Here is a 16,763-nt window from a genome sequence, read left to right as displayed (position 1 = left end):
TGTGCGGCACGTGGACGTTCGTTAGGTAAATCTGACCGTGGGAAATGACCTAATGCCAGCTGAACCGTGCCCTCGTGAATCATCCCGTTGCGGGAGAATGGTGCTTTGAGTCTGTTGATACGCGCAGAACTAGTGGTTGAGCGTTTGGTGCTAGAATTCAAACGGTTAAAGTAATTCGTAATAGATCACCTCACACTCGAGGTGAGGATGTTTGCAATTAGCGGTAATGGATAGCAAATATTGTATATAACGCAGAGCAATCTAAATTTTTAATGGAATTGATGTGTAGTTCGATAAGGACTGTGATGCAATGTGCAATAACTATTGGATTGCATTAACCTCTCTCTGGTTATAATATCGAAGAAATTGATTTTCTAAATTCAATATTATTTTCTGTTATTACCATTTACTATATTAAAATAGATTATCGTTGTGTTTGTCCAACTAAATCAACGAGCTTTTCGATAAGATACTTCTGTGTCCGTGAAAAATGTTCTATTTAAATTGGTCAATCATTTCTCAAATCATAGATTGATTTTTCAAAACCCTAAAATTCAATGCATAAAACACTAGTCAGGCTTCGATCAGTACAGCGCTTTATAAAAACTTAAGCAAAACAGGTTTAAATTACTCTACGTGCTGCACTACCCGTTGGATTCGATTCCACTCGTTAGTACGGTTTTAGTGTCGGTTGTTGTACTACTTATCTCAATGCGTCGTTTCTTGGTATAGTGTTCGATGCGATTTTCAAGGCTTTCTGTAAGAATGAAGAAAACAATAATTAAACCCTTGGTTGAATACATTTCACATAGGAAGGAAATACAGAGCACTCTTTAGGCAATAAAATATTAGTTAGTTTAACTGAGATTTTTTTTATTATTTATATTTAAGGCATGCTTTAATGGAATCCTCAGAGCACATTTAATCTAAATACAATTTAAAGCTATGTTTGTAATAAAAAAGTGTTTCTATTTGCTTACCGCATCGTTGTCGTTGGAGCAATGGACAATACTCTTTGCTTCTAACTCCTAATGTCAAAGAAACAGTTTGCTCCGTGATAGGACGTGCATTACCGAATAGGTTTTCATAAACGCCGTGCAATGTTCCCAACATCTCGCGCATCATAGTACATCTAAAAATGTTTAAAGATTTATACCAACCTCAATCAAATCTTCCAAATTTATACATACTTCACACTCTGCTTGCTCCATAATCCCTGTAAATCTGACATGGTACGCCGTAAGTCGTCTTCCTTATAAATCCATTCTGTCAGATCGTTTTCCCTGCTTGATTCAACAAGGCTCGATTCACTGCTCTTCTCATTGAACTGACAATCGTAAAGATTCAGAGGTACATCGCTAGCCATACTGTACTGTGGTTTGCAGGGATTCTTCTCCACGTCCAGCAGCTCTTTTACGATGGATGGAGATTCCTTTCCTTCGCCAACCAGCAACAACACGGCCATAATACAACGAACTTGGTGCCAAAGAAATGCCTTACCTCGCAACTGGAGGTACAACATGTCGTAGCTATCGTCTCCTTTGCCGTCCGCTTGGGAGGATCGTATGTTGATTTCATCCACGGTCCTCATGAAGCAAACGACTCCGTTTCCAACGTCCATTTTGCACAGATTCCTAAAATCGTGCGTTCCTAGTAGATAACGTGCGCTTTCTTCCATTGCAGGAATGTTTAAATTCCCGCGAGGAAAGAAATAACGATACGTTCGAGAGCGACAATCGAAACGTGCACTGTATGCTGGGTTAACTATCGGCATCCAGGCAAGACAACGGATTTCTTCCGGTAGCACTCGGTTTAGCATAGAGCAGTAATCCAGTTCCCCCATTAGCCTTTGCTCGTCCATCTGCTCTTCGGGTGAAAATTTCGAACGGATATCCAAACTAATCACCTGATGAAATGCACTCACACCCTTATCCGTACGACCACAACGATTGTAGTTGGAACTTTCACGACTCTCGATAAGGCACACTTTTTTCAGTGTTGCGAAAATGTGATGCTCTAGAAAGATGATAATAAACTACGGTAAAACAAATCACACATTGTGTAGCATAGGGAACTGCATACCGATTGTTTCTATTGAGTTTTCCTGGGCTGCAAAACCCTGATAGTCCCAGCCCAGATAATAGAATCGCAGCAGAACATGTCTTTTGAAACATTTGCTGAAATCAAATGGTCGATGTTTTTTCGTACCCTTACTGTGGGAGTTTTCGAGGGTTTGAAGGTTTTTCTGCACGATGCTTTTCAGCTGAGTATTATGCGCCTCTAATTGATTAATTTTATCAATCAACTCCTGAAATCGAAAAAATGCCCAAAAATGCAAACGTTTTTCTTAATTTTTTATGTCGACTTCGCTCGTACCTCTTTTGAAAGTGCCAGCAATTCTTCTGTTTTCCATGTCCTTGCTTTCTTGTTCACTTTTACTTCCATGTTTCCAGCAAATCTTTAATAAAACAACTTGAACCACTGTCAGCTGAGAATCAAAAACAAGTCTTGATACATGTATTTCAGTATAAAAAAGAAATTGAACGTATTTTATACCGAGAAATTGAAATAGTTTACAAATAAAAACACCGGTCAAAACATCCGCGCGACCTCACTTTGACAATACAAACGTCAAGCTCTGTTCAGATAATGTTTACTTTTGCATTTGTCGCATTTGGCGGAATATTGTGCAACGTGGGTTGTTTGAAAAATACTACAGCTGTAACGGTCGTTTATATTTTCTAAACAATTGTGCACAAAATTTGCAATCAACAATAAATGCATGAGATATTATCTTACATCGTTCTGCGGTTGAAAGACCGGTTACTGCTGCCTAAAGAAGTTTATTGGGCATACATTATTACTGAACGAAACGTAGCCACGTGGTCATAACTATAGTTCAAATCGATAAGCATCAGAATAATTAGTTCTGCACCATTTTCGAATACAACCGTTGCAATGTACATGAAGTGGGAGAAATCGTTTCATTTCAAGTAATCGTTGTCTTTGAATAAGCACGAGACAGTATTTATGAAACTCTCATATCGCTGCAAAAATTATACTATGCTCTACAGTCATTTGTACTCCTTGGCATATAAAATTGATTCAACGGATGTGTGTAATTGACTTGTCGTAGTTTTTTTAAATATATACTAATATATACTTCCATGCAAATAAACTGCACAACAATGTTTTTTCATTGGTGAGTAATGTAAAATAAGCTTTCAATGACTAATACTATTCATTTAACAGAAATTCAAGTGACATGAATAACCGATTTCATATGGCGCAAAATGCAAATCAATGAGAAAGTATAACTTCAAAATATCACAAACATTCCATTACTCGAAAGTGAGCACCTCCTCACTTTATGCTTGAAATGCGTGACTGTGCAATTTCCTAGTTCACGATTATATTATAAAACCGACCTTCCGTCCGCATGCTCACCGGAGCAGCTCGGTTCAGCTGGCAAGGTGCGCGGCTATCTTATCGACGTGGACCGTAAGATCAATAAATTAATCGCGCAAAGGCCCCGCAAAGAAGATCGATAGCAAAGTTCACCTGGAACCGTGCCAATCGATGGGATGGTCAGGACCAATGGGATCCAGTACGGAGGCCACCATTCCGCAACGCGGACGTTTGCTGCGAGTGTTTGTCAATTGAGCAGGCGAGGGAGAGAGAGATAGAGAGAAAGCGACTGAAAAACAGTGCAGATCCTCCGTGTTCGTTTAGGAAGGCAATCAACAAAAGGTAAGATAAGGATGCCGGGTGCCACTTGAGCCGCGAGGCATCGTGTTGTTGATTTACATATGTGCAACAGCGTGTCATACTAAGAGGACTGGTTCCTCGTGCCCTTCAGAAGTTCGGAACCATCACCTCGATCCAGCCGGATCGAACCATGTAATCTAGATAATCGTTTTTTGTGGCGCTTCAATCTCCCCTTTACGTTCGCTTACTTTATATCGCAGCTTATCTGTCTCGCGATAATGCCGAACATTAGACCACTGTCTGCCGCGTTGGCAAAGAAGGCCGCGGACGAGCTGTTCGAAAAACCGGAACGGCTCGATGAGGACCTGGAAGCGATGCGGACCTGGCTGGCCAAGAGCCCCCACATCCGCTCTCGTACTGATGATCAATTTCTGATGATGTTCCTGCGCGGCTGCAAGCACAGCCTCGAGCGCGCGAAGGAAAAGCTCGATTTGTACTACGCAATTCGTACGGCGTTGCCTGAGCTGATGTACAACCGCGATCCTGAGGAGACTAAAATCAAGGAGCTCATTCGGTTGGGTACGGCTGTGCCGCTTCCGAACACGGTCACACCGGACGGTCCGCGCATTATTCTCGTGCGCCCGGGAACATACGATCCGAGCAAGTACACCATTCAGGAGGTGTTCCGGTATAACACCATGATGGCAGATTTAATGATGCGGGACGATGACAACCTGATCATTGCCGGGCAGGTACGCTAGGAGCGACGAGAGCGAAGCGACGAGGCGAATACCGAATCCTCTAATTCTCGGTGTACGAATCTCTGTTTGTAGATGGGTATTCTGGATCTCTCTAACTGCACCATGGCTCACTTCCTTCAGTTCAGCCCGTCGTTTGTGAAGAAAGCCACCATGTGGAGTCAGGAGGGTTCGCCTCTGCGCCAAAAGGGTTTCCACTACGTCAACACTCCGAGCGGGTTTGAGTTGGTGTATAACATGTTCAAGAGCTTCCTGAACGAGAAGAACCGCTCGAGGGTGAGTATAGTAGCTGGGTAGGGTTGTCATCCTTTTCGGTACACCTTTTAATCCCGATTGTCCTGTGGTTCTTTACCGATGTAGCTGTTTGTCCACGGAAGCAACCTGGAATCGTTGTACGAACACATACCGAAAAGCATGCTGCCGTCGGAGTACGGTGGAGATGCTGGACCAATTCAGGACATCGTTGACAGCTGGGCCGAGAAGTTGCTTGGCTCGAAGGATTTCTTCAAAGAGGAGGACAAGTACGGCACGGACGAGAAGAAGCGACCGGGACGCCCGAAAAATGCGGACAGCTTGTTTGGGTTGGAGGGTTCGTTCCGTAAGCTGGAAGTAGACTGAGGTTCTTAGCAGCGATACTCTCTCTTTCGTAAGAGAAAAGGGCTATAGGGAGAAACCTAGAGGGATACATAAAAAAGCCGAATGAATATATTGAAATAAAGCTGTACTCGATAAACGACTGGAACACAATCAAGTGTTCCTTGGACTGGTAAAACATGTTATCAAAAAAGAAGCCTAACGGCCTACTACGAGCGATCACATTTTTGTCGATCTCATCCCGCCAAGCAGTCTGGTAGCGGATGGTGTGTGGGTGATCCAGCAAAAAGTGTTTATTTTTATTTCTTTTTGTGACGATTGTTTGTACGATGCACAAAAAACCTATTTATATTTATCATGCTATTGTGAATATGAGCTACTAGTAACACGTTATCAGATTAAAAAGAGCTTAGATTCGGTGCCAAAAAAGGTGCGCTCAAAATAACTATTTATTAATTTGGTTATTCCATAAGTAATGAATAGCTCTGACTTGTTTTAAAAATAGCTTCGAATTTGCATTCAGATCATATGGGTTACATGAGCGATGCTTTGGATTTTCCGATCGTCAAATGCCAAATGAAACCTGTTGACGTGCATGAAATCGCAAAAACGAGAAACTGCTGCATCATTACCCGTACCATCAGATAAGATAACGTCCCATCGCATAGAGGGGGCTCGGTTTCCTCAATCCATAGGGTGTTTTTTCAATCAAGAGCTCCCCACTATAGCGATGGAATGCTCGGGGTGGTACTGCTCCACAACACGGGCTAGTAGATGGCGTGGAATCACAATTTCGAACACTACAAAGCCACACGCGGTCAGAGATAATAGTAGCCCAATGTTACACCTCACGCGGAACGGTATCAGTTGGGTGGGATTTGATAAGAACCGCCGCTTTTGTGCGAATCAGGTGCGGCATACCTGCCATCTAGACAGCTCGCTCCGGCAGCTTATCGTGCCAGGAAGTGGCGATACCGGGAACGGCAAGAGTCCGGTATGGTCGGCGGTAACCCGATCACCGACTGTCAGTAGCGCGCCATTTTTGAAGTCGTTTGTGAGCGGGCTGGGAGTGTTCACGACCAGCAGTAGCAGCAGCAGCAGCAGCAGCAGTGTGTCGTTTCGACCATGGTGAACCTGCGTTCCGTTCCGGAAGCGCTCCACGAGAAGGCCCGTCGTGAGCTAAATGAAGTTCCAGAACGCATCGAGGAGGATCTGGCCGCACTTCGACAGTGGTTGGCTCGGACGCCTCACATAAGGGCCCGCATAGACGATCAGTTCCTGGTGACGTTTCTGCGTGGCTGCAAGTACAGCTTGGAACGGGCTAAGGAGAAGATCGACATGTTCTACACCGTGCGTACGGCCATTCCAGAATTGATGCGGAATCGAGATCCGGACACGGCGCGTCTTCGAGAAATCGTGCGGCTAGGTGTTGGTCTACCGTTGCCTCTGACAGATGGACCTGAAGCACCGCGTATTATGCTCATCCGGCCGGGCGTTTACGATCCAAAGAAGTATACTATCGAGGAGGTCATCAAAGTGAGCACGATGTTCAACGACGTTATGATGCTGGAGGACGACAATATGGTCATTGCTGGTCAGGTGAGTACTGCTATCGAGTTGACTCGAACGTGGTCCTCAGGTGTTGGAAGCTTCTCGCACTTTGATGAACGGTCGTCATTAATTCCATGAATGAGACTTATCGCGGGCCTGGTCGCGTGTTTGATAAGCTACGACCGGTATGTGTGTGTGTGTGTTGGCATGGGTGGGTGTACTCCGAACGTACGGATACAACTACTCTGGGTAATTTGTTGAGACAATCGGATGTACGATCGTGATAAGGTTGAGAGAGGTGCTGAAGGGGATCGGGAGCACTTCACGGTGGATGTTATTTTGAATAGTTGATATAGGAAAACGTCATTCTTGCGCTAAACGAGATGTTTGTGCTTGACAAATGTTGATGAGCAATGCAGCTGTTTCCAGGACTGAGAGAACCTGAAGTGGTTTGTTGTTACAGCGTTCTTTTACAAACAAGTAAAATATCAACCAAAAACCTGAAGATATGAGTGGTTAAACTTCTAGCGATCCGCGATCTTTTCCACTTACTCACTTTTTGCAGCTTATAAGTAATGTACCTTTTTTTTACTATCATTTTTGAGTTTTCGATTCCAAAATTAACTTCTCTATTGTTTGATTCTTAATATTTCTTTCCTTTTTAAGATTTACCAGTTGTTGACATATGTTGACTGCACGTTGTACGTGGGTGGAATTTTGAAATTGGAATTCCATGAAATAGAAATTGTGTCTGCCATACTCTTCAAACCTGCAGAGAAAGTTTGTTATTCTGGGATGATTCTATGATGTAATGAAAGAGGGAGCATTTGCGCTGAAAAAGCTTCTCCTCTACCTACATTGAAAACATCCTACGTCGAAATCAGAGATCAAACAGCATAATGCTAAAGAAGAAAAAATGCCAACGTCGCTGTTACGTTTCATTTGGTAGTGACAGTTCAGACAATGTAGAATACTTTATCAGGGTCGATGATGAGAACGCAGCTAAAATATACGGTATTCTATAAATGGCGGAGCTTTTTGCCAGCTGTCTAAACATACAAATTATTTACTTGCTTTCATCACTTTTCGGATTATTTAACTTTTAACTACCGACTATGGTTGTGAAGTTACAATAAAGGTAGCAACAGCGCTTAAACGATAACAATCGATTGGTTAAAATGCTTATCAATGTTTTGGCCAAGTTTATCTAATCGGTTTTTGATTGTTTACTGGTGCGCTTATCAAATGCAACCATGCCATGAAAAGCACAACAAAGCCATCGTTGTGTGAAACTAATTGGAACAATTGTCTGATTTTGTGGTCCTTATTTTTGTTGTATACGTATCATACGATTCATTTGCGTGATTAGCATGTTTTTAGGAATATTCTGGTTCGTAATTTATTTATAAAAAAAAATGAATAAAACATATGAGCATAAATGTTCAAAAGCAATCAATTTCTAAATCCATAGCAGCTATATAAAACGAAAATTTCAAAACAAAAAAGATACTAATACAATAATAGTTCATCAAACCTTATGTACCTTACAATGTACCCGATTTTTAGTAGTAGGTTTGAGGAAAACCCGTCCAAGTTTGTGATTTTTCCTGGTACAAGATTAAATGTCTTTTTCAAAAACTCTCAAAAGCATGATTATCAGATTTAGGTACCTCATGAAAGTTCAAACCGCCACTAGAACTTGCTGATAGAAAAACCGCGTTCAACTGCATCTTCAGAATTCAGAATAAACTTCACATAACCTTGACCATAATCACGTTATCATTATCAAATCGTGGGGGCACGTTTCTTGAAACTGATCTGGCATTAAAATTTAAACAGCTGCAGAACAGTTTCAACTTTCCCATGACATTCTTCATTCATCTAACGTGCCAGACGGGTAGCAAATATCCGACTTCGCGTTGTGCAAATAAAACCGAGAGAAAATACCACCGGAAATGCCCGAGGGCGGGTATTTCCGGGCCGAAGTGGCACACGCGGGACAACGAAATTGAACCTGAACCGTCATGAAGTGACTTTGAGCCGTCTCACTAACACACTTGCATCCATTTGCTTCCTTCTCGCAGGTGGGCATCCTCGACCTGGCGAACGTGTCGCGGGCCCACTTCCTGCAGTTCACACCGACGTTCGTGAAGAAGATGACCATGATGAGCCAGGAAGGTTCGCCCCTGCGTCAGAAGGGCTTCCACTACATCAACACACCGACCGGCTTCGAGACGGTGTTCAACATGTTCAAGACGTTCATGAGTGAGAAGAACCGCGCGAGGGTAAGTGCCGGATACGGCGACATACCGCGAATCCCTTCCTACATGCTTCCATGTCTCTATTCGCAGCTATACGTGCACGGAAGCAACCTGGAGTCGCTCTATCAGCACATCCCGAAACGGTTACTGCCGGTTGAGTACGGCGGTGAGGGTGGCTCGCTCCAGGACATCAACGCCACGTGGGAGAAGAAAATCCTTGCCTACCGGGAGTACTTCCTTGAAGAGGACCGCTACGGAACGGACGAACGAAAGCGTGTTGGCAGGGCGAAAACGGCCGAGTCGCTGTTTGGAATGGAGGGCTCCTTTCGCAAGCTCGAAGTGGACTATCCTTCACTGTGTTACGTGTGTAGATGTGTGCGCGCGTGTGTGTTTGTGTGTTTGTTCCGGACGCGTTGGAATGGACAATCGGGATGAGGATTACGTTTACTCAATGGCTTTAAACGCAATGGGCGTGTACATTTGTTTACACAGCAACCCTTAAAGGGCACGTCCTTGGGAAGGATGACCGCGGAAATGGCTGTTGAAAGTGGTTATATCGGGAAGCTTCCCGTGGTTAGCTTCTTCAGTAGCTCAAGGGTGATCAGTGGTGGTTTACTTCGCTTGAAAACATCATGTACAAAGACCGAATCGAATCTGCTCCCCGAAGCGTGAGTGAAAGTTTTGAATGCAAACTCGCATAGCGTTAATTTGGACCCATTGAAGTAATTTACTGATCACAGTCGGTGGATTAAAAGCTTCCTGAATTTGTGTGATTGAGAAAATAAAGCTGTTGGTGCGTGTTGTTTTTTTTAACTGTTTGATTACGTCTTTTAATCCCCCACTAATATTTGTGGACAAAAGCAAAGAAACGAGCTTCCGGTTGTCCTAAAGTCCACTTAGCATTCTTTAGCATATTTAAGTAAAATATTTTTGAACCTCTTACGGCATTCTAAAATTTAACCCATGCATAAAGATGTAATGATGATTATTCTTTAATTAATCATACTGAAAATTAAGTATAAACTTAAACAAGAAAAACATTATCTTCCGCAATGAATGATTAATACTTCAAGATTTACAAATATTAAAAAAATGGGATACAATTTGATGTAAATTAATCATTTATTTTTATATAATCATGGTGAATCGGATAGCAAAGATAAAGTAAATAAAATTTACCTACTGCGGTTTATTTACAAAACTATTACAAATTGTTTGGAGACTGTTCATTGGAACGATTGGGAATTACTTTCTAAAATAAACATCACAAACAGAAACCATTTGATGACTAAAGGACGTTCCAGATGTGTTGGAAGAAATACTCTGAATATTATGAAATGCTATAGCTTTCAAGAAAAATTGCCTTAATATATGAAATATAAACGTATTGTTGTTTTGTAATGGAAAAAGCTCAAATAGCTTAAAGAAAAGCATTGAATGCATACACTTTCTTGAAGGTAAAATAAATTTCACGATGCCGCCTTTAAATTTCTAAAATTAGTTTTTGTTAAAATACTGTTGCAATCTACTTTGGGAAGTCCTTTCTTTTTAACCGTCACATAAACCCTTCCGAAACGACTGTCGTACTTCGCTGCTCCTTAGATTCATCGTCGATAGCCTTCGACGGTAGGCTAACAGCTATGTCGGTGGTGAGCTTGAGCTGCGACATTTTCGTATCCTTGGACGGGCTCGTAGGTGGATTATCACCTTGTACCTGGCACACGATCCACCCGGACAGGTTAGCCAGCTTCTCGTTCGTACCACAGGGTGCTCGCGGTTGAAGCCGGCCACCGATGGTTGCCACAGGTCCTGCACCCTTCGGTCCGGCTCGGTTGCACCGGGATCGTCCCTTTCCGCCCGAGATGCGATGGTTTGATAGGGCTGGAATGCAAAGCAGCCGCGACAGGCGTATTTTGCGAAACGCCTTGCGGAAGTTCTCGTTCGTCAGCCCGTAGATCAGCGGGTTGAGAGCAGCATTCAGAAACATCAGATAGTGCGACACGTACCAGAGAATGAGGAAATCACTGCCAATCTGCAAGGACGTAAGCATTCATTTATTTTGTTTCACAATTAGCTCTATAAATTGAAAACAGATAGGAAAAGAATAATATTTCTCCACAGCTCAAAGAATTGTTTTCCTATTTTCGTTGTTCTGCTATTTCTAGAGAAAATAATTCTGCAGTTGACCTAATGAGACAAAATTGGCTTAACAATAACAAAAGTCAGGAATTGGGCTACTTTCCCATGCATCAACAGAGTGCCTAAGGAAGCTATTTTCCTGGAACAACTCAGCTATTTTTCCTGCAATTCAATGCTTTTCAATGGTGAAAGTTCTTGATAAAAAATAAATTAATAATAAAACATCTACTTTAAATTACTATCTTTCTCACCAGTCATACAGTACCATATAGTCATATAAGTTGGATGTAGTATCAATCATATAAGTATCTGAGCTATTTTAGAAATAATTCAAGAATATTTCAAGAAAATAAATCATAAGTAATGCATTACCTGATTCTGGTTGTCGTTGAGGTAGCGATTGTACCGTATGAATACGAGCGAGGTGAAGGGAATACGCAACAGCACGAACACAATCAGGACAATGAACAACGTTTTAGCGACTTTGCGTTTGTACGACACAGAGATGGGATGCTCCTTACGCAGGACGCGCCGCTCGTAGCGATCAAGCTTTAGAAAGATCAGGCTGTAGCAGCAGAACATGACCAGGAGCGGAAACCAGACCAGGGCGCCGATCAGCACGTGCCAGTAGCTCGGCAGAAACGTTGTGTTTTCCGCGCAGTAGGTCTCGAGATAGTTCTTCCACTGGCGTTCTCGGTAAGCCCGGTACATACTGAGGGGTAGTGCAAGCAAAAAACCTCCGGTCCAGGAAGCAACAATCAGTACGACTGCACCACGTCTGGTCAGACGAGATCGTTTGGGGAAAACGATGGCCGTCAACCGGTCGTAGCTGATCGCACACAGACACAGCACGGATGTGATCAGTAGCGAGCCTGACGGAGGAGAGAAGTATAAGTAGCAGACGAGTGGGTTTGATTATTTACAATTTCTCTTTTCACTCAAGACTGTTGTCCAATGTAGTCATGAAAGTTCTAAAGTGCAGTTGAATAAACAGGTGTTGATGAGTATGCTTTAAGCATTACAACCAAAAGATTCTAATACTAAAATCTTTACTCTAGTCTAGTCAGCGTTGATTAAATCGTGTAGGTTTAACTACCGCTTTTCGTGCTATTTATAGATCTGCGTGAGGGACCGCGCTTAAACACTAAGCTTTAATATTAAATTGAGAGGAGGTTGGATAATTGGTTGAAAGGAAGAAAGTAAATAGGGTAAGCAGATTGCAGTACAGTAGAACTTGTTTTTCTACATTCTACATCTCTCAACTAGAAAAAGAAACAACAGGGCAGGTCAAAAGATTAGGTGTCAACAGCAGATAGCCGATGAAATTTTGATAAAACAAATCACTGCTGCAAGGTAGATAATTGTTTTTCAAAAACTGTTCGTGATGAATCAAATTCATGGTGCTACATTTAATTTCTTTGATGGAAGCTCCAGTATTATTAATGATAATCATAATGATAAATTACTGAACTAAACAAAAAAACTAAAGAAATCGAACATGGTTTGTAAGAAAATGAGTAAAATCAACAATTCAGACATTAGCCGACACGAGCTGCAAATAATAACCCTATCACCTTTAACCGTTAAATTTCACAAAGCTGTACAAAAAATTTACAAAAAATAGACAAGAACACTTTTGAATCATCAATCCATAAACAAAAACACTTTTCAATATCCTTATCACCTTTATGAAGCTCTACAAAAAGCTTATAGTTTTACAAAACATTGACAAGAACACTTTGGAAACACGTTGAATCAGGTTTGAAACACGAACATATTGGACATGTTTTTTTAACTTGCAATAAATAACACTTTATCATGATTGTCTACAAAATAGACAAAAACCAAGAGCAACAAAATATAATTGCACATTCTATGGACCGAATTAAACACACTCTTATGTACACATATCACAGTTTTTTTTGCTATTACGTTTTAGTAGACAGCACTTAAAGATGTTCAACTGATTAAGTCTTTCTAACTTTTCACAAACTGTACAACAACGTTTTTAAATTTTTTCTTAAACAGCTGGGCAACTTTTGTCACTTTACCTTGCAGAAAACCTTCCGTCTTGCAACCAGCAGCACCGAGCACGTAGTTCTGGTAGAAATCATGGAACAGGAACATCAACGGACAGATGAGCAGAGTGGCCAAATCAGCCACAGCCAGGTTCGCGATCAGCAGATTAGTTGGCGTCCTGAGAGCGCGGATTTGAATGAGGGTGTAGCACAGGATGGAATTTCCCAGGATACCGAAAAGAATCAGCGGCAGAAAGGTGACGGTTTTGAGCGCCACTTCCCAGCCCGGTTTCAGGCGCCAGATCTCACGAGGGTAGTCGTACACGGTGAAGTCCATCTAGAAGAGGTGAACCAATATGCCAATGTCAAAGTACGAGTCTGTTTCAGCACATGCCATCGAAGTAAGCCCGGTCCAATGTTCTTAAGAGATTATCTGTTCTCTAGACGTTACCAGGGGGCAATCAAGGGCTTCTTTGATGAGCTCGGTGAATTTTATCAAGTACTCCTTCACGATCTGATGCATTGCTCTGACTTTCAAGGGAAGCTCTTTAAGAAAAATTCTGTAAAACTGAAACAATTCTCCTCAACTTTTACGCAAATCTGTCAAAATCCTCACTAGCTATCTGCTTGCAAACATGTTGACTTCGGATTTCAAATTGAAGCAGTTTAACCAAAGCAAAAAACCCTGCTACTCTCAACAACACTTCACTAGCGGATGAAAGCCCGGAAACTATGTTGCAAGGCACTATCGTTACGGTCAAGCCGCCAAGGTGAACTGTTACGCCGGGCATGCCCAGGGTGGCCGTTTGTGCTTACCGGGAAGGTGTGTAACCTGCCAGTGGTGTATCGATCGGTGTGGTGCCGAATGTCAGCCGGTTTTGTTTTGCTGCACTTGAGCCGCACGGCTTACAAACTGCATTAACTGCACACGTCAGACACTCACTTTCTATAGTTCACGGCCCTTGACGGAGGCTTCGTGGGGTGATGGATTGAAGTTTTCCCAGCGGAATTCCAGCCGATGAGCAACGCAATTCATCCAACTCGATGCGCACCCGGGACCAGTCTGCCAGCCCTTGAGGGCATGTTTGCAGGCAAATGTAATAATTATCACCCCGTTTTCCTGCTTTTCACGTTGCCCGAACCCTCTTTGTATCGCTTTTCTGTGAGCCCACCAGTCGGGGATATGTTTTTCACCCTTTTGCAGCCGATTCAATCAAAGCCAATATATGCCGATAAGCAGCAATTGATTTTCTCCCGCCACCCGCTGGAAGCGAGTTGTTCAGGACGTCCGCAGATCGGTACGGGAGAACAAGGGTTCGTGCTCGTGGGAAGCACGGCTGATTTACTAACGAATTTCCCGCCTGGGTTTCAGATGCATTTTGCAATTGTGGGAAATGATTTCACCGCACTACCGGATGTATGAGCTTTTGGGTATTTTTGGGAGGTATTAGATCGAAGGTAGCTTGAAATGTGGGCCATGAGGTATTTGTAATCATACCACAGTTGCTGCCACGCAAAACCGAACAGAACCATTAAACTTTGTATACAAAGAGAAAGATAGCTGGGCGCCATTTTCCGTTAAATATAGTTGTGAGTTTATTTGGCTTTATTTACAGTAAATTATTTGTATTTCAGTAATGCAAATTTTGTATCACATTTCTTAAAACAAAAAATAGTCAAACAATTTCAATACATGTATTGAGTTTCCAAAGAGAATTTCAGCCAGCTTTACAATCGTTTTGAATCTCTAAAACAAATGCTCAGCTTTCGTTTTTACTGCGTAACAATGCTTTGATGTCAAGTGACCATAAAAGCAGTCGTATAGAAATATGTTTTACCAAGTACCATGCGCCTCCATCTAACCGAGACCATGCGCCTTCATCTGACAGGCACCATGCGCCTCCATTATTACCCAAATGGAAACCTATCGGCATTGAAAGATCCTTCTTCACATTCATTATGTTCATTGAAATGCATTTCCGGTACACACCTCGTTGTGGGGCGTCATTTTGTAAGCAGCGCCAGGCCGACGTACCGGGTACGTTTGCCACACAATTTGCATCGTTCAGTTTCGGAAATAACGTTCTCACCTGTTGCGTCGGTTCGTCACCCCACTCGGATGAATATTTATTGCGTTCGATGCTCGCATGGCTACGGCGCTTACCAGGAACGAAGGGACCTTTTTGTGAACGTAGCTGTATGTATTATTGACGTTTGGAAAACAACCTGCGGGGGTATAATCGCTCGTTCGAGTGATAAGGTGTACCTCATGAATGAATTATGACGCCCTGCCAATGATATACAACGTGCAATTGCTCATTGGCGATGGCTGAATGTGGAGGTGTGAAAAGCTTTTAAAAAAAGATAAAGATGTTTTCGTCAAGGAGGAAATGAAAAAATAAAATCCACCACTTTTAAGACTTCTTCTCTTTTATGTTATGGTTGTTGTTGAGCTTCGTAGGGCACGCTCTTTTTCATCAGACTCAATCATTTGATAATTTAGAAACCTCTCAAACGTGTTTTCGTTCTACATTTCAATTCTTCCGATGATACAACAAAGAAATAATTTTTCCATATAAATATTTTTGTTTCACTTTCAACATTATTTCTCGTGCTCATGCGTATAAAATATATAGTCAGGTGGATTTATAGTTGTAATTTAAGCAAAAGATATTTTAACAAAATTCATCGAAATGCCTAAACAAATGGTGTCTGATGTTAGTGTACAAAAGAAACCTTTCTCGTCAATGGTGAAATTTTAACGAATTGATTTGATGTTGTTAGATAGTTACCTTTTACCACCACTAGAGAGAGCAAGGTTTTCCTTGAAGCGAATCATTTTATTTTCTTCTGAAGCGAGAATCAACTGGTTTATATTTAATTATTTCAGCTTCGTAGAATTGTGTCTGTTGATTTTTTGTTTTTTAAATACATGTCACATAAACACGTCTGTGAAAGAAGCAAAATCTCATCACATTAACCATTTGTTCTGAATGCTGGTACACGAATGGTGCTACAAAGGAAGCTTTTCCGTAACGATGTTGATAGTATGATTTTTTTTCTCTTTATTTTCAATAAATATACATTTTTCGTAACCATGCCCCCTCCCCCGCTCTACTCCCCACGACCTGGCCCCGGAAATCCTCATGCCCGGGGGACACTCGTTTAAAGTGAACTCATACCCTACGCTCTTATACAATGAATGATTTGATAGTTTAAGACCCGTTATGATTTTTAGCTAAAACATTAACACCCTCGTCTGCGCCAATGCTGCCTATCTGCTGCCACCCTCTCGTCGGGGATTTTCCTTCACTCGCCCTACTTCATCCACTCGGGGCGCGGGTTAAGTGGAAATTCTTTTGTCTTCAAGCAAAGCTTTCCGGGCGGTTCGGTTCCTCCCCGGTGCATCTTAATCCTCTTCCAAATCGTGTGCAGCTGTTTGTAATGTCGCTAAAAAAATATATATGACGTAGTGTGGACAATCCCCTACGATTGCACTCCATGCACTGGTTTGTACGTACATTCCGTGGTGTGCATGTGTTTTGTTTTTTGTTTCTCTCACGTTTCTTCCTTCCACTGATAAGCCCGCTTTTCCAGCGCTATATTTTGGATTATTGACTGTTGCTGTTTTTTTGTTGTAGTTGCTGCCGGTGTACAACCTCAACTACGGATCTCATTCATCGTGCACCCAGCACCCAGTTGGCGTTTTGGTACGGATGGCATAAGTCTAACGG

At 42.2% G+C, this 16,763-nt stretch overlaps 4 protein-coding genes across 4 annotated transcripts; 2 read left to right on the top strand and 2 right to left on the bottom strand.

Annotated features, from left to right (window-relative positions):
- Positions 1 to 644: 644 nt before the first annotated feature.
- LOC128726457 (tRNA pseudouridine(38/39) synthase) lies at positions 645 to 2,445 on the bottom strand. The gene is made up of 5 exons (XM_053820274.1): positions 2,377 to 2,445; positions 2,083 to 2,308; positions 1,191 to 2,016; positions 981 to 1,132; positions 645 to 757 (listed from the first exon to the last, which is right to left on the bottom strand). The coding sequence occupies exons 1-5, from the start codon at positions 2,443 to 2,445 to the stop codon at positions 645 to 647; spliced, it is 1,386 nt and encodes a 461-aa protein (XP_053676249.1).
- A 1,187-nt stretch (positions 2,446 to 3,632) lies between these two features.
- LOC128730623 (alpha-tocopherol transfer protein-like) lies at positions 3,633 to 5,193 on the top strand. The gene is made up of 4 exons (XM_053823696.1): positions 3,633 to 3,750; positions 3,969 to 4,460; positions 4,542 to 4,742; positions 4,827 to 5,193. The coding sequence occupies exons 2-4, from the start codon at positions 3,987 to 3,989 to the stop codon at positions 5,082 to 5,084; spliced, it is 933 nt and encodes a 310-aa protein (XP_053679671.1). The 5' UTR covers positions 3,633 to 3,750; positions 3,969 to 3,986; the 3' UTR covers positions 5,085 to 5,193.
- Positions 5,194 to 6,185: 992 nt separating this feature from the next.
- LOC128731272 (retinol-binding protein pinta-like) lies at positions 6,186 to 9,664 on the top strand. The gene is made up of 3 exons (XM_053824379.1): positions 6,186 to 6,659; positions 8,696 to 8,896; positions 8,963 to 9,664. The coding sequence occupies exons 1-3, from the start codon at positions 6,186 to 6,188 to the stop codon at positions 9,305 to 9,307; spliced, it is 1,020 nt and encodes a 339-aa protein (XP_053680354.1). The 3' UTR covers positions 9,308 to 9,664.
- A 763-nt stretch (positions 9,665 to 10,427) lies between these two features.
- On the bottom strand, positions 10,428 to 13,552 carry LOC128726447 (neuropeptide FF receptor 2-like). The gene is made up of 4 exons (XM_053820263.1): positions 13,481 to 13,552; positions 13,063 to 13,366; positions 11,384 to 11,883; positions 10,428 to 10,904 (listed from the first exon to the last, which is right to left on the bottom strand). Exons 1-4 carry the CDS (start codon positions 13,550 to 13,552, stop codon positions 10,428 to 10,430), a joined length of 1,353 nt encoding a protein of 450 aa, XP_053676238.1.
- Positions 13,553 to 16,763: the final 3,211 nt, after the last annotated feature.

This window comes from Anopheles nili, chromosome 2 (assembly GCF_943737925.1).
Source record: "Anopheles nili chromosome 2, idAnoNiliSN_F5_01, whole genome shotgun sequence".
In the NCBI taxonomy this organism is placed as follows: Eukaryota; Metazoa; Arthropoda; class Insecta; order Diptera; family Culicidae; genus Anopheles; species Anopheles nili.
This window is presented reverse-complemented; position numbering and strand designations above follow the sequence as displayed.